Source organism: Lithobates pipiens, unplaced genomic scaffold (assembly GCF_037356315.1).
Source record: "Lithobates pipiens isolate NorthernLeopardFrog02 unplaced genomic scaffold, aLitPip1_a1.2 Scaffold_22, whole genome shotgun sequence".
NCBI classification, from domain to species: domain Eukaryota; kingdom Metazoa; phylum Chordata; class Amphibia; order Anura; family Ranidae; genus Lithobates; species Lithobates pipiens.
Window position 1 is genome coordinate 347,144,409 of NW_027507784.1, and position 27,855 is coordinate 347,172,263.

The following is a 27,855-nucleotide window of genomic DNA, read 5'->3' on the forward strand; positions in this document are numbered from 1 at the left end:
GAATTACCCCTCTGGCAGGCGCTACAAGTTAAACATTTTTTGGACACTTTAGGACCGGCTAAGGATTTTGATCGTCCACTTACTAAGTTTGAAAAGTACTGTGAAAATAAGGAGCCCCTTTCCCATATTATCTCCAAAATATATGCATTACTAATCTCTCCTTTGGAGGATAATGACATAGTAAGTTTGGATAAATGGGAAAGAGATCTCGGACAAACGTTCACCCCGACTCAACGTCAGAAAATAATACACTTGACTTTGAAATCATCTAGGTGTGTTAAGATACAGGAACTAAATTACAAAGTACTAATGCGTTGGTATTATACTCCATCACGAATGCATACCTTTTTTCCAGAGACATCAGATAAATGTTGGAGATGTGGTAAGGAGAGAGGCACTATTGCCCATATTTTTTGGTACTGTCCAATGATTAGACAGTTCTGGGAAGAAGTTCAGAAAATCTCTCAATTGTTTACTGAGTATCATCTTGAGGAAGATCCGGCTTTCTTCCTATTACAATGTACACATATTCCATTAGAGAGATATAAGAATTCAATGTTATGCCATCTGGTGAATGCAGCTAAAAGCTGCATAACCATCCGTTGGAAAGAAAAGGGAGCACCGCGAATTTCACAATGGTTAAACAAAGTAAGGAAAATTGGGATCATGGAAAATTTGATCCCTATGCCCTCTGAGGAAAGGGAAGTCATAGCGCAAATCTGGGCTCCATGGGAGATTTTTTTACAGTCAGAGGAGGGGAAGAGGTTGATTGGAGAAGAAATTGAAGATTAGGTGAGCTGGTTGAGTAATGTAAACTAAACCCGCCGGTGGGTGGGATTGATCTCTCCCCCCCTCCCTCCTTTATCCCCCCTTTATTCCCCCCTTTTTTTTTTTTTTTTTTTTTTTGTGTTTGTTTTTGTTTTTGTTTTTGTTGGACCACTATGAGGAGTAGATACTATATACTGTATTGGATATTGTACTGATACTGTCTTGTTTTTGTTTTGTTCATAAAAAGGGCAGGAATGCATTATGTTGTACTTCATTGATTAATGATGTTGTTTTGTATTCTTGCAAAGAAATAAAGAATTATAAAGAATATCTGTAATCTTCTCTATCACAGCACGAGATCGGGTTCTGCAGAGGAAGACTCATGAACTGACATTACCGGATGGGGCGACATTACAGCTGGAAGTCCGATTACCGGAAGACATACAGAGTACAGAGACCTCCCCTCCCCCACAGGCTGAGGCTGGGGTAAGTGTTGGGGTACAGAGAAGGGGGAGGGGCTCACAGGGGTGCAGAGAAGGGGGAGGGGCTCACAGGAGTACAGAGAAGGGGGAGGGGCTCACAGGGGTACAGAGAAGGGGGAGGGGCTCACAGGGGTACAGAGAAGGGGGAGGGGCTCACAGGGGTACAGAGATAAATTACTTTTATTATGGCCCCTTGTATGGAAGGGGCTCATTCTGTATATCTGTCAGTGGGGGGCGCTCCTCTCAGGATGCTGAGCACATTGTGTGCCAACCAAGGCAACATACATGGTTGGTCCCACATAAAGGCCTTACTGACACCGGGAAATCCCCCCCCCCCCCCCACCACATGTAATTTGTGTGGGCAGTGGCAGCAGGTGCTCCATTTATGGCACATTTGTGGCAAATAACCCCCCCCCCCGCCAGCCCTGCCCGCTTGCCAGCCCTGCACTTATCCCATCCAGGTCCAAGTGGTTTCAGCGGCTTCTCCTCCCAGCTAATCGGGTCTTAGGACCTGCTTCCTGTCCTGATTGGCTAAGAGGGGAAGCAAGAAGACAATAGCGAATGTTCATTCGGTAGTGTCACAAGTGGGTGGGCTCAACCTTTTGCCATGTGCTTTTAAAAAAAATAATAAAAAAATGGTATAAACTCTGTGCATGTGGCACCCCGCATGGAGATTAGGGGCCGGTGCCCCAGCCCCCCTTTATGGACCGGCCGCCGCTGTGTGTCTTCTGACTGTGCTCGGTGTGTGCTCTGATTGCGTGTGTATTCCCCGTGTGTTTGCTCTGACCATGTTTAGTACATTTGCCTTGTGCTGTGTGTAGAGGTGGTCCACAGCCATAGGCATGCTCCGTGGGTCAGTGCCATCTTAAGAGCATTATAGGCCCCCCGGGCAATACATTGCACTGGGGCCCCGTCTACACACTCACGCGTGAGAATAAAAATGCAAATTATCAGTAAGGCTTATTTATTGATACTTCCAACAAAATCAGTGTTTAAATATTAACACAACATTTGGACAATATAACAACGAGCTTGTAAAGCAAGAAATTGATAAACAAGAAATTACTCACTTGCTGGTTGCTGCCTGGGTCACCAGTGCCCATCAATGCTAACCACTAAACTGACCTACCAGACCCCTACACTACTGATCCCCCCTGACACATACACTGATCCCCCCTGACACATACACTGATCCCCCCGACACATACACTGATCCCCCCGACACATACACTGATCCCCCCGACACATACACTGATCCCCCCGACACATACACTGATCCCCCCTGACACATACACTGATCCCCCCGACACATACACTGATCCCCCCTGACACATACACTGATCCCCCCTGACACATACACTGATCCCCCCTGACACATACACTGATCCCCCCGACACATACACTGATCCCCCCGACACATACACTGATCCCCCCGACACATACACTGATCCCCCCTGACACATACACTGATCCCCCCGACACATACACTGATCTCCCCGACACATACACTGATCCCCCCTGACACATACACTGATCCCCCCGACACATACACTGATCCCCCCGACACATACACTGATCCCCCTGACACATACACTGATCCCCCCGACACATACACTGATCCCCCCTGACACATACACTGATCCCCCCTGACACATACACTGATCCCCCTGACACATACACTGATCCCCCCGACACATACACTGATCCCCCCTGACACATACACTGATCCCCCCTGACACATACACTGATCCCCCCGACACATACACTGATCCCCCCTGACACATACACTGATCCCCCCTGATACATACACTGATCCCCCCTGACACATACACTGATCCCCCTGACACATACACTGATCCCCCCTGATACATACACTGATCCCCCCTGACACATACACTGATCCCCCCGACACATACACTGATCCCCCCGACACATACACTGATCCCCCCTGACACATACACTGATCCCCCTGACACATAAACTGATCCCCCTGACACATACACTGATCCCCCCTGACTAGGGATGAGCTTCGTGTTCAAGTCGTACATACGTTCGACTTGAACATCGGCTGTTCGCCCGTTCGGCGAATTCCGAACGTTATGAGCCGTTCGTGCCAAATTCGTGTGGCGCTCACGGCCCACAATGCACTGCGTCATCGCAGTGCATTGCTGGCTCATGATTGGCCAAGCATGCACTGTGACCCCGCATGCTTGGCCAATCACAGCGCCAGCAGCAAGGAGAGCCATGATTGGCCACAGGCAGGATGCCTGTGGCCAATCATAGCTCAGGCTGTGTAGTGCACGCCCCACACTATATAAGGCTGCCAGCGCGGCGGCCTTGTGTAGTGTGTTGGCGTCTGAAGCAGTGGGTGTTCTGTGTACCTTCAACACAGTACACACCGATCGTTATCGGCCGATTTTCGATCTTGCTGTTGTGTAGTGGTTATTGTCTGCGTGCCCTGACCGCAGTATACACCGCTATATTCACCTCACCTATATAGCTAGTGATCTATCTTTAATAATAGAGCTTGCAGTCAGTAGTGTTAGGAGATAGTGCGTGCTGTCTGCGTGCTCTGTACCCAGTACATACCGCTATATCCACCTACATAGCTCTTCTCTATTTGAGCCCACTTGCCATCTGCAGGAGTTATTGGAAGTTGTGTGTGCCTCCAGCACAGCACAGTATACATCAGGGGCGGATCCAGAGTCTAATCTCGGGAGGGGCACTGCTATAAAATATGTTTTTTTGGGGGCAATTTATATGGGAAATGGCTGGTATTTGCGCTTCAATCATTACGGCACCATGGTTGTTATGGTGTCAGGATGATTGAAGCGCATTATTTCTATTAATACATTGTAATATAAAATTAAATGGTTCAACTCACCATAATGCAGAATCAGTGGGAGCCCTGAGGATGTCACTTGCCATGTCGCCTGCCACCAAATGTGGATTGTCACTTGCCACGTCACTTGTCACCAAATGCGGATTGTTACTTGCCACGTCACCTGCCACACATTGCGGATTGTCACTTGCCACGTAGCCTGCCACACATTGCGGATTGTCACTTGCCACGTCACCTGCCACACATTGCGGATTGTCACTTGCCACGTCACCTGCCACACATTGCGGATTGTCACTTGCCACGTCGCCTGCAACCAGATGCGGATTCCCACGTAGCCTGCCACACATTGCGGATTGCCACTTGCCACGTCACCTGCCACACATTGCGGATTGTCACTTGCCACGTTGCCTGACACACATTGCAGATTGCCACTTGCCACGTCACCTGCCACACATTGCGGATTGTCACTTGCCACGTCACCTGCCACACATTGCGGATTGTCACTTGCCACGTCGCCTGCCACCAGATGCGGATTGCCACGTAGCCTGCCACACATTGCGGATTGCCACTTGCCACGTCACCTGCCACACATTGCGGATTGTCACTTGCCACGTTGCCTGACACACATTGCGGATTGTCACTTGCCACGTTGCCTGCCACACATTGCGGATTGTCACTTGCCACGTTGCCTGACACACATTGCGGATTGCCACTTGCCACGTCACCTGACACACATTGCGGATTGTCACTTGCCACGTTGCCTGACACACATTGCGGATTGTCACTTGCCACGTAGCCTGCCACACATTGCGGATTGCCACTTGCCACGTCACCTGCCACACATTGCGGATTGCCACTTGCCACATCACCTGCCACACATTGCGGATTGTCACTTGCCACGTTGCCTGCCACACATTGCGGATTGTCACTTGCCACGTTGCCTGCCACACATTGCGGATTGCCACTTGCCATGTAGCCTGCCACATATTGCGGATTGTCACTTGCCACACATTGCGGATTGTCACTTGCCAGGTCACCTGCCACACATTGCGGATTGTCACTTGCCACGTCACCTGCCACACATTGCGGATTGCCACTTGCCACGCAGTCTGCCACACATTGTGGATTGCCACTTGCCACGTAGTCTGCCACACATTGCGGATTGTCACTTGCCACGTCACCTGCCACACATTGCGGATTGTCACTTGCCACGTCACCTGCCACACATTGCGGATTGCCACTTGCCACGTAGTCTGCCACACATTGTGGATTGCCACTTGCCACGTAGTCTGCCACACATTGCGGATTGTCACTTGCCACGTCACCTGCCACACATTGCGGATTGTCACTTGCCACGTCACCTGCCACACATTGCGGATTGCCACTTGCCACGTAGTCTGCCACACATTGTGGATTGCCACTTGCCACGTAGTCTGCCACACATTGCGGATTGCCACTTGCCACGTAGCCTGCCACACATTGCGGATTGTCACCTACTGTGTCACTTTTCTGCTAAGGTGGTCTTTTGTTGGTGCCAGAGTGAAGATAGGCAGCAGAGAGATGATGCAATCTCTCTGCTGCACACAGCTTGCTACACAGTGAGGGCGGAACTGGAGGGATGCAGGGCAGTGAGAGATGATGTCATCTCCCTGCTCCCCTGCCTGCTGGCTTCCTGATTGACCAGCAGCCCTCCTAAGCCGCCCAGCTGCCCCCCCCCTCACCCGTCCACTCAGCGCGGGTACCCGCGGAACCGGCCGCGCGGGTACCCGCGGAACCTGCCGCGATTGGACCCGCGGAACCTGCCGCGATTGGACCCGCGGAACCGGCCTTGCTGTCATCAGCTGGCGGTATTCTCGGAGGGGGCAATTGACCCGTTGCCCCCCCCCGGATCCGCCCCTGGTATACATCTGTATATACCCCTTTATCTGTGGTGTTCTATAATAAAGGCATCTGCAGGAGTTAGTGGGTGTTCTGTGCCTCCAGCACAATATAAACTACCCAACTGCTGTTTTACCCAACTCCCTTCAGGCCATTACCATGTCTGGAAGGCCAGCAAGGAGAGGCAGACAGGCGCGAGCCGATAAAAGAGGGCAAGCAGGCTCTGTGTCTAGAGACAACAGTGCTGGTTGTGGACGCGGTGCATTGTCATCAGCACGTGGCCATGGGACATGCTTGTCCTTCTTTTCGGCAGCTGGACGTGTTGAGCCGCAACATGCCAACGACTTGGTAGAGTGGATGACCAAGCCCTCTTCATCCTCCTCATCCTCTCTCACCCAGTCTCAGGGTACTAGCAAAGCAGCTGCCAATGCATCGTCTTCCCTCCTCTCAATGTCATCATCAGTGACTCCTTCCCTAGACCCACCACGTCCTCCTGAGGAGTCTCCTGAACTCTTTGAGCACAGTGTTGGGTACATGCTCCAGGAGGATGCCCAGTGTTTTGTGGGCTCTGATGATGACACTCAGCTAGAGGAAGGCAGTAGCGTGAATGCAGAGAGAGGGGATGCTCAAGAAGGACAGCAATCTGGCAGTCATGTTTCACAAGCTGCAGCATACTGCCAGGTTTGCTCCAGCGATGAAGAGGGAGGGGATGATGAGGGCACTGACTCCACGTGGGTGCCTGGTAGGAGAGAGGAGGCACATGTCCAACGAGGCAGGATGCCCTCCGGGGGCCAGCTTAGGGGCAGCACACCGACTGAATCACACCGCAGAGCTCCGCCTGTGCAGGGCGCTGCCTCTGCGCGTTATTCTAAAAGTTCTTTGGTGTGGGCCTTTTTGGAGACGAGTGCATCAGATCGCACCTCTGCTATTTGCAACATATGTCTCAAGCGTATCTCACGTGGCCAAAACATCAGCCGCTTGGGCACCACATGCTTGACCAGACATATGTTGACCTGCCATGCAGCTCGTTGGCAAGCGTACCTCAAAGACCCACACCAAAGAACAAAGCGGACCTCTCCTTGCTCCTCATCAGCTGGCATCTCCAACCCCACTAGACCTTCAGTCCTCTCTGAAACCTGCTCTGAGAGGAATGAAGGTGTAGAATTAGGTGTGTCACAGCCAAGTGCTTCCGGGAACTCTGCTAGCAGTACACCCACGTCCGATTATAGCAGGCAAATGTCCCTGCCCCAGCTGCTGGACCGGCGAAAGAAGTTCACTCCCAGCCATCCACATGCCCAGCGGTTGAATGCTAGCTTGGCTAAATTGCTAGCACTTCAACTGCTGCCTTTTCAGTTGGTAGACTCGGCCCCCTTCCGTGAGTTTGTGCAATGTGAGGTTCCTCAGTGGCAGGTCCCCAAACGCCACTTTTTCTCACGGAAGGCGATTCCGGCTCTCTACCGGCATGTGGAAGGCAATGTCCTTGCCTCGCTGGACAGGGCGGTCAGCGGTAAGGTGCATATTACCGCTGACTCATGGTCCAGCAGGCATGGACAGGGACGTTACCTGTCTTTCACGGCCCATTGGGTCACTCTTCTGGCAGCTGGGAAGGATGCAGGACAAGGTGCAGTAGTGTCGGAGGTTGTTCCGCCACCACGCCTCCAAAATGCTACTATTGGTTGTGACACACCTCTCTCCTCCTTTATGTCACGCTGCTGATGTCAGTGCTCTATATCACGGTGCTGTTGTCAGATCACTCTATCACGGTGCAGGTGTCATTGATGTATGTCACGCTGCTGATGTCAGTGCTCTCTATCACGGTGCTGCTGTCAGTGCTGTATATCACGGTGCTGGTGTTAGTGCTTTATGTCATGCTGCTGATGTCAGTGCTCTCTATCACGGTGCTGGTGTCAGATGACTATCACGGTGCAGGTGTCATTGCTGTATGTCACGCTGCTGCTGATAATCTCCTGCACCCTCTTCTTTGCCTACCCTGGTCCCTGACCTTCCCTCTCCTCCATTACCTTCATGCGCTCCACAGTCCTGAATTGTCACAACAATTTCCCATATAAAAAAAGAATGCTTGTAGTTGTCGATCCCAGATTCACCTAATACATGTGTTATGTCATTGGCCATGTGGTGGGACTATGTTTGCACAGCTATTAATTATTTTGTGGCTGCAAATTTAACCTGTAGGTTTGCGAAGTTTGCCTCCCATTGAAGTCAATTGGGCCCCCCGCGAACGTTACGGTTCGCGAACTATCGGCCGCGTTCGCGGTCCACTTTCGCGAAACGTCCCGTCGGAAGTTCGTCCATCACTATCCAGCACCTATTGTTTGAGAAAAAAAAGCCCTGCATACACTGATCCCCCTCCTGACACATACACTGATCCCCCCTGACACATACACTGATCCCCCTCCTGACACATACACTGATCCCCCCTGACACATACACTGATCTCCCTCCTGACACATACACTGATCTGCCTCCTGACACATACACTGACCCCCCCCGACACATACACTGATCCCCCTCCTGACACATACACTGATCTCCCTCCTGACACATACACTGACCCCCCCTGACACATACACTGATCCCCCCTGACACATAAACTGATCTTCCTCCTGACACATACACTGATCCCCCCTGACACATACACTGATCCCCCCTGACACATACACTGATCCCCCCTGACACATACACTGATCCCCCCCTGACACATACACTGATCTCCCTCCTGACACATACACTGATCCCCCCTGACACATACACTGATCTCCCTCCTGACACATACACCGATCTCCCTCCTGACACATACACTGACCCCCCCTGACACATACACTGACCCCCCCTGACACATACACTGATCCCCCCTGACACATACACTGATCTCCCTCCTGACACATACACTGATCTCCCTCCTGACACATACACTGATCCCCCTCCTGACACATTGACTGATCCCCCTCCTGACACATACACTCAGGGCTTTTTTTCATTGGGAACTTGGCGGAACACAGAAGTCTGGTTTCTGTGTTTACAAGTGACAGCTCTGCACTCTGTATGTAATGCAATCCTGGTATTTAATACCCCTTTAAGACCTTGAAAGTAGAAGAAGCCATGCTTGGAATATCCATAACCAGGGCTTTTTTCAGGAGGAGCTTGGTGGAACTCAGTTTCACCACCTCTGGCTCAGACCCTTTGGTGCCTGCTTCCCACAATCACTTGTAAACACAGAAGTCCGGTTTCTGTGTTTACAAGTGACAGCTCTGCACTTTGTATGTAATGCAATCCCGGTATTTAATGCCCCTTTAAGACCCTCCTACTGTTTCCGTGACATTTGACTGAACACACCCACTATTTGATGTGATTTGGAGGGTGTGTGTAGGGGGAGGGGTTTTGTGGGGCCGTGGTTAAGTTCCAGTACTAGTGATGGCCGAACGGTTCGCCCGGCGGTCGTTTTGCGGTGAATTTCGGCTGTTCGCGGTCTGCCCGATCAGCGGACTATTGCCGCCGTTCGCCCGGCGGACTTCCGTGTTTTCTGTGTAAAAGAACTTTGACCTATGATGACACATCCATCATGGGGTACAGGACAGCCAATTGAGACATTACAGCACATGGACACTTGGACATTCCCCCTAACTTATAAATACACCCGATCCGGCGGCCATTTTACATTCTTTCTTCTGTCACTATAGGGAGAGGTTGCTGTGTGGAGCAGGGAGAGATTGCAGTGACCCAAATCGCTAGCTATTTGGTACACAAAAGTTATTTTCAGGACTGGTATAGGTGTTAGGTGTAGTTCAGGATATAGGTTTGAGGCAGTGCTGTGCTAGTGATTGTTGCAGCAGCCTGAGTGTCTTTTGTCAGTTTAGAGAAAGGTACAGGACGGTGTGTGCTGTAGGGACAGCCAGTTTAGTCATTAGCTGTTACTATCAGGTCCACAAAAGTGCTATTCCAGTTATTGTTCCAGCAGCCTCTGTTTTGTCAGTTTATATAGGGACAGGCAGGAAGCTGTGTGTGAGGCAGTGAGGGTCAGTTTAATCAGTAGCTGTTACTATATTAGGTCCACAAAGGTTCTTTTCAGGACTGGTATCAGTGGTATGGTAATAGGCTTGTACACGTATAATATTCTTTCTTCCAAATATAGAAAGAATATTATACTTGACTGCTGCCCTTCTGCTGCAGTCTGCTAATCAGTCACAACCTACTTATTCCACAAAGGTCCTTATAAGGACTGGTCACCTGGTGTAGGGTGCTACAGTACATAGGGTTGAGTGAGGTACAGTCTGCTATTCTGTAAGGACTGGTATAGGTCCACAATACATAGGGTTGAGGTGCACTACTGCTGACCACTGCCCTATACTGCAGCAGTCCTTCATCAGTATAGGGACTGACGTACAGTCTGCTAATCAGTCACAACCTACTTGTTCCACAAAGGTCCTTATAAGGACTGGTAAGGTATAGGGTACTACAGTACATAGGGTTGAGTGAGGTACAGTCTGCTATTCCTTAAGGACTGGTATAGGTCCACAATATATAGGGTTGAGGTTATCCTGGCTGACATTATCCTGGATGATGAGCAGGAGCCAGGCCACCACACCGCTTCCAGTTTAGTGCAAATGGGGGCCTTCATGCTCCAGTGTTTTAATAGGGACCCCCGTATAAAAAGCATAAGGGTCAAGGACCAGTACTGGGTGGCAACGTACTTAGACCCCCGGTACAAACACAAAATGGCGGAAATGTTACCGCCGTCACAGAGGGCTGTCAGAATGTAGCACTTCCAGGCCTTGCTTCGAGAAATGCTGCATTCTGCTTTTGCGTGCGCTGGCAGAGGAGCAATTCCCACTCCCAGAAAAGGAGTTGCGGGTACCAATCCAACAGCGCCTGCAAGAAGAGGCCGGTTTGAAGATGTGTTGGTGACTTCGGATATGAGGTCATTCTTTCAGCCGACCCATCGACAGGTGTCATCCGGATCCAGCATCAGGGAATGCCTAGACCGTCAGGTGTCCGACTACATCGGGTTAACGGCCGATGTGGATGCTCTGAGGAGTGATGAACCCCTGGACCACTGGGTAGGCAGGCTTGACCTCTGGCCAGAGCTTGCCCAATTTGCAATCGAACTGTTGGCTTGCCCCTCATCCAGTGTCCTGTCCGAAAGGACGTTCAGCGCAGCAGGGGGGATCGTGACCGATAAGCGCACTCGCCTAGCTCACGACAGTGTTAACTACCTCACATTTCTAAAAATGAATGAGGCATGGATCTCGGAGGAATTCAACACATGTGACCAGTAGACCATGTATATGTCTATAAACAATTTTTTTAATCGAGCACACAGACCTTCTTTCTTCATTTGGCTCACTTCCTTGTCCAAAAAAAGCACACCGTACTATATGCCCGTACCCTCCTGTTTGAAGAGGTTGAGAGGTGTCATATTTCTACTGGGGCTGCTTATTATGAGGGGCTCCCACCATCCCTGTGCTGTGCTGACTTCCTCCTGGGGCTGCTTATTATGAGGGGCTCCCACCATCCCTGTGCTGTGCTGACTTCCTCCTGGGGCTGTACCTCTGCTGTGCATATTATGAGGGGCTCCCACCATCCCTGTGCTGTGCTGACTTCCTCCTGGGGCTGCTTATTATGAGGGGCTCCCACCATCCCTGTGCTATGCTGACATCCTCCTGGGGCTGCTTATTATGAGGGGCTCCCACCATCCCTGTACTATGCTGACATCCTCCTGGGGCTGCTTATTATGAGGGGCTCCCACCATCCCTGTGCTGTGCTGACTTCCTCCTGGGGCTGTACCTCTGCTGTGCATATTATGAGGGGCTCCCACCATCCCTGTACTATGCTCATTATGAGGGGCTCCCACCATCCCTGTGCTATGCTGACTTCCTCCTGGGGCTGCTTACGGTGCAGGTGTCAGTGCTTTATGTCACGCTGCTGATGTCAGTGCTCTATATCACGGTGCTGTTGTCAGATCACTCTATCACGGTGCAGGTGTCATTGCTGTATGTCACGCTGCTGATGTCAGTGCTCTCTATCACGGTGCTGCTGTCAGTGCTGTATATCACGGTGCTGGTGTTAGTGCTTTATGTCACGCTGCTGATGTCAGTGCTCTCTATCACAGTGCTGCTGTCAGTGCTGTATATCACGGTGCTGGTGTTAGTGCTTTATGTCACGCTGCTGATGTCAGTGCTCTCTATCACGGTGCTGGTGTCAGATGACTCTATCACGGTGCAGGTGTCATTGCTGTATGTCACGTTGCTGATGTCAGTACTCTCTATCACGGTGCTGCTGTCAGTGCTGTATATCACGGTGCTGGTGTTAGTGCTTTATGTCACACTGCTGATGTCAGTGCTCTCTATCACGGTGCTGGTGTCAGATGACTATCACGGTGCAGGTGTCATTGCTGTATGTCACGCTGCTGGTGATCATCTCCTGCACCCTCTTCTTTGCCTACCCTGGTCCCTGACCTTCCCTCTCCTCCATTGCCTTCATGCGCTCCACAGTCCTGTATTGTCACAACAATTTCCCATATAAAAAAAGAATGCTTGTAGTTGTCGATCCCAAATTCACCTCATACATGTGTTATGTCATTGGCCATGTGGTGGGACTATGTTTGCACAGCTATTAATTATTTTGTGGCTGCAAATTTAACCTGTAGGTTTGCGAAGTTTGCCTCCCATTGAAGTCAATTGGGCCCCCAGCGAACGTTACGGTTCGCGAACTATCGGCCGCGTTCGCGGTCCGCGTTCGCGAAACGTCCCGTCTGAAGTTCGTCCATCACTATCCAGCACCTATTGTTTGAGAAAAAAAAGCCCTGCATACACTGATCCCCCTCCTGACACATACACTGATCCCCCTCCTGACACATACACTGATCCCCCTCCTGACACATACACTGATCCCCCTCCTGACACATACACTGATCCCCCTTGACATCCACTTCCTTTCACAGTCCCCTCCTTTCTGGTATCCCGGTCCCCTTTACAGCCATCTTCTTTCTTTGCAACAAACACAGTTCCCTTTATGTCAGTGCCCCCTCCCTTACCTTACACAGCAGGGAGAAGACAGAGGATGCGGCATGTCCAAGCAGAAGGCGGGAGCTGTTCAACTTTCCATGTAACAGACAGACGATTGGTTGCTAGGACCGCCCCTAGCAGCAAATCACAGGCTTTTTAACTTGAAAAGTTGGACAGCACCTGCCTTCTGCTTGGACATTCTGTCTTCTACCTGCTTATTGTAAAGATGAAAGCGGTGGGTGGGGGAAGGAGGAGTTACGCGGGAGAGAAGAGGACACCCAGGCAGGATGTTCAACAGGTTCACTGTTGTCACCCTGCACATGCACTCCACCCGCCATGCACCTCTTTCAGCAGCGATACTCTGCAGCATGCACTGGAACCGTGCACATGCAGTAGTTGCAATGGGTTCCGCCACCTTCCTCCCCAGCCAGCAGTGACAGTGTATACAGGCAGTTTTCTATGTACTGGACGAAGGGGCCCTTGCATATCGGTATCGGGGCATGCAGCCGCAGTGAGAGTGGAGCTGTAAAATTGAAGCACTCATGTCGGGATGGGCCCCGCCCAATCCCCGACATCAGTGCTTAGATTTGACAGCTCCACTCTCACTGCGGCCGCACGCCCCCGGCTTGCCCACCAATCACTGGATGTTTACACTCGGGGCTAATAATTGGACATGAGAAATACGAGACTCAGGGTTTTTTGGGGACCCATTCCCTCCCAACACCCCTGGTCGTTGGGCAGGTGGAGCCCCCCAGGCAAGTGGGGCCCCCAGGCAACTGCCCAGCATGCCCAATGCGAAAAGATGGTCCTGCAGTGGGTGTGCCGGATGTGCCTGGGCACACCCTAATCACTTAGGGTTGCCAACCATGCAGTGTCTGTAAAAAGCCAGAGGCTACAGTTGCTCCGCGTCTCTACTGCCTTCTTAGCCAAGGGGAAGGACACTGTACCTACCCCCTTCCCCAGCGTGCCTTATTTGACTTTGCAACAGGAGGTGTCGGCAGCTGGAGTGGGCAGGAGAGGGAGGAGTAAGCACAGCCTGCAGTGTGGTACGGCCTTCAGCCTACCAGAAGAAGGTAAGCTGGGCTGAGCACAATGTAGTCAGTACACATACATACACCCGCATGCATGTGTGCTTGAGCTTTGGGGTCCACACCCTAATGCAATAGGCTGTGTACACCTATGTCCACTAGGGTTGCCACTTTTTCTTCAAGCCAAACCCGAACACTTTAGCGACGCACAGCAAAAATATTTTTTTTTTAGCATACACTATACCAGGGATATGCAATTAGCGGACCTCCAGCTGTGGCAAAATTACAAGTCCCATCATGCCTCTGCCTCTGGGTGTCGTGCTTGGGGCTGTCAGGGTCTTGCTATGCCTCATGGGACTTGTAGTTCTGCAACAACTGGAGGTCCGCTAATTGCATATCCCTACACTATAGGATTGTAACAGATCCGGGACACCTTTGGGCGCTCCGAAGAGAATAGTAATGTGGCATGCATAGTGTCCACTCACCCTCCTATGGGGCCCTGTTCTGAGCCACATTCCTGTCTGAATATTGTGTCCGGGTTTCAGGTGGACTGAAACCCGAACACATGATTCAAAAACCGAACTGTCTGGGTGAATCCCGGACAGGTGGCAACCCTAATGTCCACAGCCTTCACTTCCTGGGTGTGCAGTCACTTCATAATTACTCCATAGTTTGCTCAGCGAGTCCACAGAAGTGAAAGAGAAGCAGACACGCATATTGGAAAGCAGAGTGCAACACCGAGGAGGAGAGCATAGAGAGACATGTTGCATCATCCATGAATGTGTAGAGGAGTCAGCTGGTGCCAGAGCTGTTCTACAGAGGATAGCTGAGACGAGGAGTGAACATGGAGAGGGAAAGCAGGCAGGGAGTTGGAGCATGCTCACCGAGGGTGTAAAGCCCAATGAGTGCAAGAACTTAGAGTTCAGCCTTGTCCCGACCATTCATATAGACTAGACATTCAGTAAGTTGTTACCTGTAGGAGACGACTTCACCATAACTATATCAATTGTTTTTTCTGAACAAGTGTTCTTTGGGCAGATTCTTCATACATAGAGCTCTCATTAGATGGGTTGTGCACCCCAACCCCCAGAAGTGTAAACTTAATTTCTAATAAGATATATTGGACCCCCAAGAAGGCTCCAGGTTTGGGAAATAAAGAGAGAAGATATATACAGGAATGCGATGATTGTGATTTGGTGTTTTCTTTTTTGTTTTTTGCAGGCTTCTAAATCCGAGAAGAGCCAGAACCTCCCAGGTAACTGAACAATATCACAGAGGCATAAACTGCAACTTATAAGCCCCCAGAGGAAAGTGTCTATAGAAGATTTTTCTCTACGAGGGTTCCTCCAGAGGTTGCTAGGGGGTTCCTTGAGTTTATGAGTAGTGATGATCGATCTCCCAACCCGATAGTGCCCATATAGTTCTGGCACTAACAACCACTCATACTTTCCACTGACCGCCAGTGCAAGTGTAGCGGCCATGACCCTTTGTAGGGCGGCCTTGACTTATTGGGCTTACCGGTTACCTCCGTTTGGCTTGTTCTTCCACGTCTAGGGGTTCCCGGGGTTAATACCCAACAACTTGAACTATGACACAAATAAAGTCCTTTTGAAAGGGTTTATTTTGCAGTGATAACTTCCAGTAGGACAGTCTCTCATGGGAACAGAGGGCATGGGTGAAGAGCTCAGGCACCTTGAACTACTGAACTAACAAAGTCTCTATTTCCACCCAGAGAGTAGCCACTCGCAGCTGGGTACTTCAAAGCTGAACAGATCTCTAGCCAGAGATCATGGCAGTCAGCACGTTAACTCAGAACTTCACAGCAATCCTATGAATGTGTACAAGTTGTAACTAAGGGTGAACAGGAACCTTTTTCCTCAGTACCTGCAACGTTTCCCGTCTCCTCAATGGTACTGGAAAAACATCAAATCGTCAATGTCTTTCCCAACTCAGTAACCAGGCACTTCCCAGGATGCCACTTGTCGGCCCTCCTCCGAAGAGTCCTCCCCCGGTCACTTCCACGAGCTGTGGTGCCTCTCCAAGCCGAGAGCACACCCGGACACCTTGAATTCTCCCTCAGTTACTGCGCCTCGGACCAGCCGGTTCTGAGACTCGGGAACAGACGGATCCCTACCCCAGACTAGGCGGGTCTATTGGGGGCATCTAACAGGAACATGTTGTGGGATGTCGAACACCCCGTGACCGGGACCCCTCACGGGCTACCCTGGTCCTGAACAAGAACAGACCACACGGGCCTCACAAACACCTCTTTTGAACCAAGTGACCCACACCTCTTAAGTACCCCTTCCCAGACTACCCCAGCGGGCCCCGGCACTCCCACTGATTGGTTTCGAGAAGGCTGATACCTAAAACATCCAACCAAGCCTGGTTCTGGCCTGTCATGTGCACCTTACCGTTCACATGACCAGGCAGAACTTCTGATACAGCCCGGCCAGACTGATGTTAAGGCCAACCTACGTAATTAACCCTCAGAACCCCACTACTGTTCTGAGGCAAAAACTAAATTTACATGCGTATGACACTTTGTCCAAAATGTCATCCGCTACACAAGGAAGCCCCTTCCTTGGGTTAATGAAGGCTGATCCATATGTAACGCTCACTCCCATAAGGGCCCATTGAGTAGGCCCAGGATTCTGCAGTCAGGTACACCATCTCAGCCATTCTTCTGGCTTAGTAAATAGTCTAGAGGTATTTTTTAATGCTTTATTAAAAACTTTAACTTGGATGGGGTGTAAGGTAACTGTGGGATACTCCAGCATTGTAAAGTAGCAACTTAAAGTGGTTGTAAACCCTTACAACACACTTTGACCTACAGGTAAGCCCAGGGCCGTCTTTAATATTGATTGGACCCTGGGCAAAAATTTTCTTAGGGCCCCCCTCCCCCCATGCAATTTCACTCTCCACCTTCTCTGAGGCATACAATAAATAGCAGCTAGACTTAAAATCAGTTTTACTTTATCAGATCAGGCAGCGATTGGGATTGGTTGCCAGAGGTTACAGCATATCATTACTGCTTACTGACTGGTTGCTAGAGGTTACAGCACTCCTTAAGGCTCACTGATTAGTTGCTAGAGGTTACAGTACATTTCTGCTTGTTGATTGGCTGCTAGAGATTGCTGTTCAGTAATACTGCTCACTGGTTGCTATAGGTTACAGCACATCTTCTCCTCACTGCAGGGGGGCATGATATACCTATGAATTCTGCCTTTATTTACATATGAATGCAGTTGGCCTCAGCTATTTACATATGCATGTCACTGCTATTTACATATGAAAGCCAGTATTTACATGTAAACACAGGTCTGCAGGTGAGTCATCTGTACACAACAATAGGGCAGAGCTGGGCAGCATTAGTAGCAGCACAGGACTAAAACTTCAAGGGACAAGGGAATGTAAACTGGGATAGTTGGCAAGTATGAGGCAGCTGCTTTGGGCCCCACAACAATGACAGGGCCCAGGGCAGCTGTCCCTTTTGCCCTGCCTTAAAGACGGTCCTGGGTAAGCCTAGATTAAGGCTTACCTGTAGGTCCAAGAAATATCTCCTAAACCTACACGGTTTAGGAGATATTTGCCGAAAGACAGGCACCGCTGTCTACGGTCTACGATAAGTATAGATGGTTGGAAATATTTGGGATAGAGCAATAATCTGTCCATACCTTAATACAGTCTTATAATTCTTTCCACTTTTAGGCACAGGGAAACCAACTCCAGAGAAAGCTGAGGTGTCCCCCAGCCGATTGTCCTCTCCAGTTCTGATTGAAAACATCCCAGACAGCTTCACTCCGGAGATATTAAACCTCCTGGTGGGGAATATCAGTGACAGATCCGTGGACGTGGACTTCTACATAGAGAATATTCCGGAGATCCAATCTGCCGTCATCACCTTCACATGTGATATAGGTCAGACACCCGGCAAAGACAATGATTTCCTGAGTACAGTTCATGAACAACAAAAATGGCGCTACTGTCCATCACAACTTACATCACAACAGCGCCTAGAGGCGATTCAGTTCGCATTGTGCGCTATATAAGTATTTCATTCATTCATTCATTCACAACTTATCAAATTCCATGTTTTATCTTCTCAGTGCGGGTTAGAGAGTGAAAGATGATATGTGATTGGTTGGTATGGACTGCAGGAATATTTATCTTTTTAGTCTGTTTCACATTAATCAGACTGACTTGATGTGAGGGGAGTTGCAGGGCCAACATTTGGAGAAGGACCCTCCTGTGATCTGGTCACTGTCTCTTTAACACACGAGTTAGTCTTGTCAAGACGCACATAGCAGGTACTTATGGGGCCATGGATACATAATATGCCAATGATGGCAAAGCAATGCATACTACCAGTGGCAATGTTGGTGGTAATCTTGCCTTGCCAAGCTAACATTTTAGGTTAGATTCTCCCCCAAGCATTCTTCCTGTATAGATGTGGATTTTACTCTTCGTCTTGTGTGGATTTCCCCCGGCTTCCTCCAAAAATCCTATTGATAGGTATGCTGGCTTCCACCTAAACTGGCCTGGCCCTGTGGGGCTGTTTGTGGTTCTCAGCGATAATATCAGCATTATAAACTGGAAATCGCTAATGACGTATCGCTCGCTACAACTGACATCCAATCAGTGCCAACCCAGGCAGGTGGTATGCATGATTATAGATGGGAGGGTGATGGTCGTCAGGGCCGGGACAAGGGGTGGGCAGGGAGAGCAGCTGCCCTGGGCACTGTGGTGTCATGTGAGATGGGGGGGGGGACCAAAAGGAAACTGGGGGAGGGGATTTGTGTTGGAAAGGGGATTTGAGGGACAGCAGGGAGTAAGTATTGTTCTAGGAGGGGACATTTTTGGGGGGGTATGCTAAAAATTTAGGGGGAGAAGGAATGGGGAAGAAGATTTGTGCTAGGAGGGATGATTGGGGCACTTTGTGCTGGAAGGGGGGATTTGCAGTGAGGTTATTAGGAGTGGCAATTTTAGGGGTAGATAATTTGTGCTGGGATGAGTGATTTTTTTTTGGGGGGGGGCACTTGAATTGGGGGGGAATTGGGGGATGGGGGGGGTAAGATTTGTGCTGGGAGGGGGGATTCCAGCAGGGGAACAGATTTGCACTGGGAGGAGAGGGAATTTATGCTTGGGGGGGGGGGGGTGAAAAAGATTATTGCTCAGTTTTCTTTGGGGGGGGGGGGTGTGGATTTTTGATGACACATAATGCTCATAAACCTTTGGGTGGGGGGCGCAGTTTGGCATGTTTGCCCTGGGCTCTGGATGACCTTGTTCCGGCACTGATGGTCGTTGTCCATTTTATGATACCTATCTGGTCTAGTAATGGGACCTCTCCAAGGCTTTAGAAAGCAACTTTCATGCTGGATGGAGAAACAAAGTAATGCAAAATATTAAAGTGTATGACAGGAAAAAATAAAAATCCCCAGTACATGCACATGTACATTTCTCCTCTGCTGGACTATGGGGCCAACCCCCCACCCCCTAAATTACAGAGATAGTGATCGGGGCGATGTTCTGTATTCCACGGGGAGAACTCTGCATTGCTTGAGATTTCTGTAATTCTGGCCACTAGATGGAGCTGAGGAGCATAGGACACCCATGTGACTTTGTAACAAGAGAGACAATGTAACAATTCTGGAGAATGCAATTAGCAAATAAATGTAACCAATGGTTGCCTACTCATTCAGTAAATGGCAGCAGAGCCAGACTGCCAGGCTCAGCTGGGAAGATGTATGTATCCACTTATTCACTGGGATGTAACGTCTCCATTCACAGATATTGATGATTTCATTGGAAAGTTCTCCAGGAACCCAAGAGTAAAACAGCAGAAAATAACAGCAAAGAGCCTGGAAGAAACCAGAAGTGTCCGAGTGGAGGGGATCCACCCCAGTACCCCGGAGGACATGGTCATGCTTTACTTCGAGAGCGCAAAGAACGGAGGAGGGAGTGTAGAAGATATGGAGATGCTATCAGATGAAGGAGCCGCCCTGGTCACATTTCACCAGGCAGGAGGTGAGAGGGATAGACGATGATGGCACTGGGGGTAGTGGATGGTGATGTCTGGGGCAGGAGGAGATGGAACTGATGCTGTATATTATCACCCTAAACCAGCCTTTCTCAATCTTTTTAACACAGAGGAACCCTTGAAATAACTTTCCGGTCTCAGGGAACCCCTGCTAAAAGCTACGATATCTACAATTCATGATACATACTGTATGTGGTCAGTGGGAAGAGTGCTCCTTATGCCGCGTACACACGATCAAACAATCCGGTGGAAAAGTCCGGCGGACTCAAGTCCGCCAGACAATCCCCTCCGTGTGTAGCCTCCGACGGGCTTTTTTTACCAAAAAGTACGGCGGACTTAGAAAGTAGTTTTGCACTCCAATCTTTCCGTCGGACTTGCATTTCGGCGGACAATCCGGCCGTGTGTGTGCCAGTCTGCCGTACTATTGAAATGAATGGACTTTTCCTGCCCGGAGAAAAGTCCGCTCATTTTGAGTGTGTCTCCAGGTAGCCGGGGCCAGCGAAGGAGGCATCGCTGGCCTCATCACCTGGTATGGACTTAAAGGGGAACCCCTACGCCAAAAAAATTGTCGTGGGGGTCCCCCCCAGGTCCACATCAGACCCTTATCTGAGCACGCTACCCGGGGGGCTTTAGTAAGGGGGCCCCCCGGATACCGGCCCCCCACCCTATGTGAATGAGTATGGGGCACAATGTACCCCTACCCATTCACCTGTAAAAAAAAGTAAAAAAAAAAACACAACACACAAGGGTTAAAATAGTTTATTGCACAGCTCCGGTGGTCTTCTGTCCGTCTTCTTTGGGGGTCTTCTCGTTGGACTCCTCCGCTATCTTCTGCTAGCTCTTTTACTAGCGGAGGAGCCCGGCTTTCTTCTTTGCCGCCGCCGCCCTCTTCTTCCGACTTCGGGGGTCTTGTCCCCCTCTTCGGTTCTTCTTGCCGGGCCACCGCGCTTCCTTCTTCTAGCTCTTTTACAGGCGGTGGCCCGGTCTTCTGTCGCCGCTGTCACCATCTTCTGTTCTTCTCTTCTTCTCTTCAGATGTTGCCTCGTCGCTGCCTCCGCTCACAATGGCAGGGACGCGGCGAGCGGCGACTTATATAGGGACATCACCGGATGATGTCCCCACCCATTATGATGTCACAGTCCCAGAGGATGCTGGGACTGTGACATCATACTGGGCGCGGACATCATCTGGTGATGTCCCTATATAAGTCGCCGCGTGCCGTGTCCCCGTCATTGTGAGCAGAGAGAGCGACGAGGCAAAATCTGAAGAGAAGAACAGAAGACGGCAATAGCGGCGACAGCGGCGACAGAAGACCGGGCCGCAGACCCCGACAACCAACGGCCAGGGTTGTCGGGAAGAGGCCCTTGTCCTCATCAACATGGGGACAAGGTGCTTTGGGGTGGGGGGGGGCCGCACGTAGGGATTCCCCTTTAAGTCCATACCAGGTAACGGGGCCAGCGACGTCTCCTTCGCGGGCCCCGGCTACCTGGATACGCGCTCAAAATGAGCGAACTTTCCTCCGCGTGTGTGGGCGAGTCCGTTCATTTCAAAAGTACGGCTGATAGTCCCGCAGACTTAGTACGCCGTATTAGTCCGCTGAAAAAGTGCCGTGTGTGGGTAAGTAGCTCGTTTGGAAAGTCCGGCGGGAAGTCCGTCAGACTAAGTCTGCTGGATAGTTGGCTACAGGTGTACGCGGCATTAGAGGCACAATTTTATCATTGCCCAAGGAACTCCTAGCAACCTCTAGAGGAAACTTAGGTTTCTTTGGAACCCTGGTTGAGGAAGAATGCTGCTAACACCTGTGGTCATTGGGAAGAATTCCCCCTTACAGATAGCTAAAAAGACCCATGATGTCAGTGGGAACGTATCTGAGAGGCAGAAATTGCTCATTGCTCAAGGAACCCCTAGCAACCTCTGGAGGAACCCAATGGTTTCATGAAACCCTGCCCTATGCAATAAAAAAGTGATTTGTGCTGAGTAGGCAAAAGCCTGGTTGAGGCCTAGTTCAGAACTCTCAAGCTGCTCTGCATAGTCGAGGAGGGTATAGTACCCAAACTAGAGAGCCAAAGAATGGAAGTCTTACTGGAGGGGGATTGGTGACCACTCTCAGAGGATTCTGGCATTCCGTTGGATAGAGTAGAAGTCTGGTCGAGTCAGGAGCCCTGCTTCCTGAGGAGACCTATACCATGACCATCTCTCCCTGTGAGTTAGAGCAATAAAACTTGAAAAAGTCTAAAGTGATTGGTAACCATCATTGTTGTGACTGTCTCCTCTGTGGACATGGGTCCACTCTGGGGTAATGTCAGCCTTCTTCCTGGATTGGAGCCACGTTTTCCGTGCCCCTGGGTCAGGAGGAGGGCTACATATGTTTCTCTTAACTTCTCCAGAATATTACCGGAAAAGACACCTAAATCCATAGTAATATACACTATATTAGAACAAAATCAGGTGGGACTTTACATGTACCTTGTGGGGTCTAATGAATACAGAAACCATTACAAATTAGAAATGAGCAAGTGTTTGTTCTACACGTATAGATCGTTTGTTTAAAAAATAAAATAAAAATGAAGACAGAACTGGTTAAAATCACATTTACAGTTAGGTTGTCCAGGGTTTTGCTATCCTGGTGGAAGAAACCCGAAAAAATGGCCTACGTGTTTCGCAGGATGACCCGCTTCATCAGGGCCTCGGATTTTAGCACAAATTATATATATATATATATATATATACTGTAATGATATACAAGCAAGTTATTAACACAAAAATTGATATTGAAATTAGAAACAAATTAATTGGATGTTCTAACACTGTTATCTAACGATATCACATCTAATTTTAATCTCTTTTAATGATAATTTGTTAAATCTGCAGACTAGATTATGATAAAGGTTGTTGTATGCACCATGACAGAGTATAGGTGGGGGGTGAAAAAAAGAGGGCGAGAATCTGAGGCAAAGTGTACATATAGCCTATACTTTAGAACAGGGATATGCAATTAGCGGACCTCCAGCTGTTGCAGAACTACAAGTCCCATGAGGCATAGCAAGACTCTGACAGCCACAAGCATGACACCCAGAGGCAGAGGCATGATGGGACTTGTAGTTTTGCAACAGCTGGAGGTCCGCTAATTGCATATCACTGCTTTAGAAGGTTGTATAAATTTGAAGCATGTGAGAAACATAAAAAGCTATAAATAAATAAATGAAGATTGACCCATAAAAGGTTGGTGACTGGCCTGATAGGGGACTAAGCCTGGAGACCCCGTGGGGATTAACTCTGCGTACCCCTAGCAGGGAAGGATGTTCCTATACATTGATGGCATGTTGAGTATTTATGGTGAAATTGGCAATCATATTTAAAAAGAGGCTAAGATGAATATAAGGTCTCCGATCATAAAGAAATGGGAAGGAGGGGAAAGGGAAAAGATAGCAGAAAGAGAAGGGGAAAAAGGAAGAGGTTAGGGGGGGGGGGGGGTCAAAAGTAGGGTAATAATTGTCTCACACTTATCACCCATACTCCTTTATTCTAAATCTATAGTCATCTAACCTGCCAGAGCTGCCATGGTAAAAGTTGTATAGAAAACGGAAAGAGCTTTACTCTATTAGACTTTATATTACTATTCCAAAATATTACTAAAAGCACAATCATTACAATACCTTTCTTTATTTGCAGCTGGTTGATAACTACAAAAATGACGCTATAGAGCAGTGGTTCTCAACCCTGTCCTCAAGTACCCCCAATGGACCATGTTTTGGGAATTTCCCTAAGGCCCCTTTCACACTGGGGCGGTGCGGGCGTCGGCGGTAAAGCACCACTATTTTTAGCGCCGCTTTACCGTTGTTTTAGCAGCGGTATTCGGCCGCTAGCGGCTGAAAAAGGGTTAAAACTGCTCACAACGCGCCGCTGCAGCAGCGCTTTGCCGGCGGTATAGCCGCGCTGCCCCATTGATTTCAATGGGTAGGAGCAGTTTAGGAGCGGTGCGTACACCGCTCCTTCACCGCTCCAAAGATGCAGCTAGCAGGCCAACGCACCGCTCCAGTGTGAAAGCCCTCCAGCTTTCACACTGGAGTGAAAAGAGCCGCTTTTTTCAGGCGCTATACAGGCGCTATTTTTAGCGCTGTAGCGCCTGCAAAACGTCTCAGTGTGAAAGGGGCCTTAGCCCTTGTACACACGGTCGGACATTCCGACAACAAAATCCGTCTGATTATTTTTCCGACTGATTTTGTCCGAAACTGGTGTTGCATACACACGGTGGGACAAATTTGTCGGAAAATCAGATTGTTCAGAAAGTGATGACGTTCGTTCGTTACGGCGGGACTACGTTCAGGCTAGTAGCCAATAGCTTTGGTCTCATAATGTGATCTGAGCATGCGTGGCACTTTGTCCGATCGGAATTCTCTACAAACGATCGGACAAAGTCAGATCAGATCATGTTGTCGGAAAATTTTATAGCCAAGCTCTCAAACTTTGTCTGTCAGATATTCCGACGGAAACCGTCCGATGGAGCCCACACATGGTCGGATTATCCGACAACACGGTCCAATCGGACATTTTCCGTCGGAATTTCCGACTGTGTGTACAAGGGCTTAGATAAATAGCTGCCCAAAATACCAAGCCATTGACTCTGATTTAAAGCACCTGTGCAAGATAAAGGAAAACCTGCAAAACATGGCCTGTTGGGGTTACTCGAGGACAGGGTTGAGAACCATTGCTATAGAGTATAAATATTGATATTTTATTTGTTGCCGTGAAGACAATCACTAATTCTGATGTATCCCTGCTTTCTGCTACCTCCTATATCTTCTAACTAACAAGCACTAAATTTATTTTATTACAGCTGTAAAGACGGTGATGACAAAGAAGCATGTGCTCCATAATAAGACAATATTGTTGTACCCATATTACCCATCCATTGGACATTGCTTGTATGGAAAGGACGGCCCTCGTATAGAAATACCTGATTCGGTTGAAGTTCCCATCAGTCCATATATACTGGCATTTATTTTGACGGATGGACAGAATAAACAAAAGATTGAAAAAGCAATGTCAGATGTTTCCTGTGATATCACATGGCCAAATGTAGACCACCCCACTCCTGCCATCAAACTGTCTTTGCCCCGTACCCTCTTCAGTCATCTACGAACCTTGGCAAAGATCATTCCAACATGGAGGGATAATGTCCATAAAGAGTATAATGCTTTTATTTCAAAGTATAAAGCCGCCGAGTGCGACCTGAAGCCACCAGTGTGGGAAGCCATCAAAGAAAAGAGCTCATCATATGATGGAGTCCTCATAAAACCAGACTTAGCTGCAGAGAAGGCTTTCATTGTGGGTATTTCAGAAGATGTTACGAAGATTGAGCCGATATTCAGAAAACATGTAGAAGAAACCACCAGACAGCTGAGCAGAGTGGAAGATGAGGTTCCTCTTGAACCCGAAGCTTATAAATTAATGGTGGCTCATGGTCTGGAGAAAAGCATCCTGGAAGATTCTCCACATGTGAAGATTAGTTATGATAGAACTTCTAAGGCAGTCAAACTCCACGGGCCAAAAGATGATGTGCATACAGCCAAATGTGAAATTCTCAATACTAAGCAAAGCCTGAAGTCCCAATCCGTTCCCCTCGATCCACACCTCATCAAGTTTCTGAAGGAAGTGGACAATGGAGAATTGTCATGTAGACTTCTTATGAAAAACAACATAAAAGCAGCTTTTCAGGTGAAAGATAACGCAGTCATGTTAACTGGTTACTCTGATAAAGATCTGAGAAATGGTGAAGAAGCCATGAAGAAGGAATTGGCCTGTAAGCGGATTTCTGTTGAGGATAAAAGTGTCACTCAGAATCCGGGGTGGAAAAATCTGAAGAGCTCCCTAAAGGAAATGTTTAATGCTGATGGGATGAAAGTTTCCATAGAGGAGTTCCCGGTGAGGGATGGAGCTGAGGTGGTGATCACTGGTCTATCTTCACCTGTAGAAGAAACCTACCAGCAGATCCATGACTTTGTGGGGAAGAACACTTCGGTGGGGAAGGACATCAAGCTGAAGTCAGTGGCGGTGTTGCAGTTTATGGAGGAAAAAAAGAAGCAGCAATGGAATGGAATAATACAGAATGTGAAGGTTGTGAAGAAACAGAACTTCATCTCCTTGTCTGGCCCAAAGTTCTATGTAGAGGAAGCAGAAACCAACATAAGAAAAATGATTTCCGAAATATATTCTGACACCTTATACATTGATAAACCTGGGGTCAAAAAATTCTTTATTGAAAATGAAGATATGTATGTTACTACAGTATGGAACAATCACAACTGTGTGATACACTTACAGAAGGAGGTAGATGACAGAATTTCTCATCTAAACAAACCCCATTTCCAAGTCAGCCTCCAGAATGGAGCCACAATGGTTATATATAAAGGGGACCTGTGCCAACACAATGCTGATGCCATAATAATTGCCTCTAATAAGAATTTAAAGCCCACTGGGGAGCCAGCACTGGCTTTGGTGAAAGCAGCAGGACATGAACTTCAGAAAGAATGTGAACGTATTGTTCATCAGAAAGGGGAGCTGACGTGCGGAGAGTGTGTAATTACAGATGTGAGTAATTTACCATGTAAGAAGGTAATTCATGCAATTGCACCCAAATTGGATAAAAAAGTAAATTCAAAATGTGAGCGTCTTCTACGGAAAGTGATAACCGAGAGCTTGGAGATGGCTGAAAAAAATGGTCAAAGCTCCGTTGCACTTTCTATTGGTGACTTTGCTACTGCTGAGTCTCCCTTGGACCTGTGTGTTCAAAACATTGTTAAATCCATAAAATCTTACACAGAAAACCAAGACGGAGCCATTAAAAACATCCATCTTGTGGACAGTGATGAAGGTATTATAAAGACTATTACGGAGTTTGTGAATGAAGAGTTTGAAGAGAAACATGTCCAGGTTTTTTCCAAACATGGCATTAAAAAGCAGAAGAAGAAGACTCCTCCTAAGGAATGGGAAACTTTGAACAATACCAACGATCAAGTAGTGACCACAACGGAAGGGTTGAACATCAATAATGAAGAGGAAACGATGAACAAAGCCAACGATCAAATGGTGACCACTAAGGAAGGGTTGAACATCAATATAAAACAAGGAAATATTGAAGATGTAATGGTAAGTTCTAATCAGTATAGGTTTCCTCATCATATTAAATGTACAAAGTAAAGAAATAATAACCTCCGTATCCAATGTATTGCTGTATATAGGCAATAGATCAGGCATGTCAAACTCAGGTGAACGAAACAGTGGGCTGCAGGGTGACTGAATTTTCAAGGGAGGCACATTATGTCTGCTGAGGGCCACACTTAATTAAATCCAGTAAGATTTTGGTACTTTAAAACTTAAAGTTAAATTCCAGGTATGGCAATTTTTGCATAGTTATAATGGATCAGCTTGGACCAATGTAAGTATGTACATTATATACCAAATCTGTGGGATCCCGTGGAAGCCTCTTATTATGTTGTTTTTTGAAATGTTGTTGCCATCTAATAACCACACGTGAATAGCCATATGTGAAATAGCACGCATTTTGCGTGTGGCTAGAGTAGGGACAGGTCATCCGTCTGTCAGGGACAGTGTCTGTCATCAGGGAGAGGTTTCAGATGAGTAGGGAGAGTGTAGGGCCATGAGATCACGTCATAAACTGGAGTTGGAGGAAATAGGGAGTGCGTTCCCACTTGGGATCCAATTTACTGCCTCTTTTGCTTTTGGTATTCTTTATAAACATCCGGTCTCCCAGTTGCAGCTGTAGTTCTTCTAG

At 48.6% G+C, this 27,855-nt stretch overlaps 1 protein-coding gene across 1 annotated transcript in view; it reads left to right on the plus strand.

Moving 5' to 3' along the window:
* LOC143925129 (protein mono-ADP-ribosyltransferase PARP14-like) overlaps positions 1-27,855 on the plus strand; it is an 87,449-nt gene that overhangs the window by 4,588 nt on the left and 55,006 nt on the right. Inside the window, exons 2-6 of the mRNA XM_077449746.1 lie at positions 1,121-1,254; positions 15,242-15,275; positions 17,732-17,941; positions 19,811-20,047; positions 24,898-27,209. Coding sequence (XP_077305872.1) covers positions 1,121-1,254; positions 15,242-15,275; positions 17,732-17,941; positions 19,811-20,047; positions 24,898-27,209 — 2,927 coding nt within the window. The remainder of the gene's footprint in view (positions 1-1,120; positions 1,255-15,241; positions 15,276-17,731; positions 17,942-19,810; positions 20,048-24,897; positions 27,210-27,855) is intronic.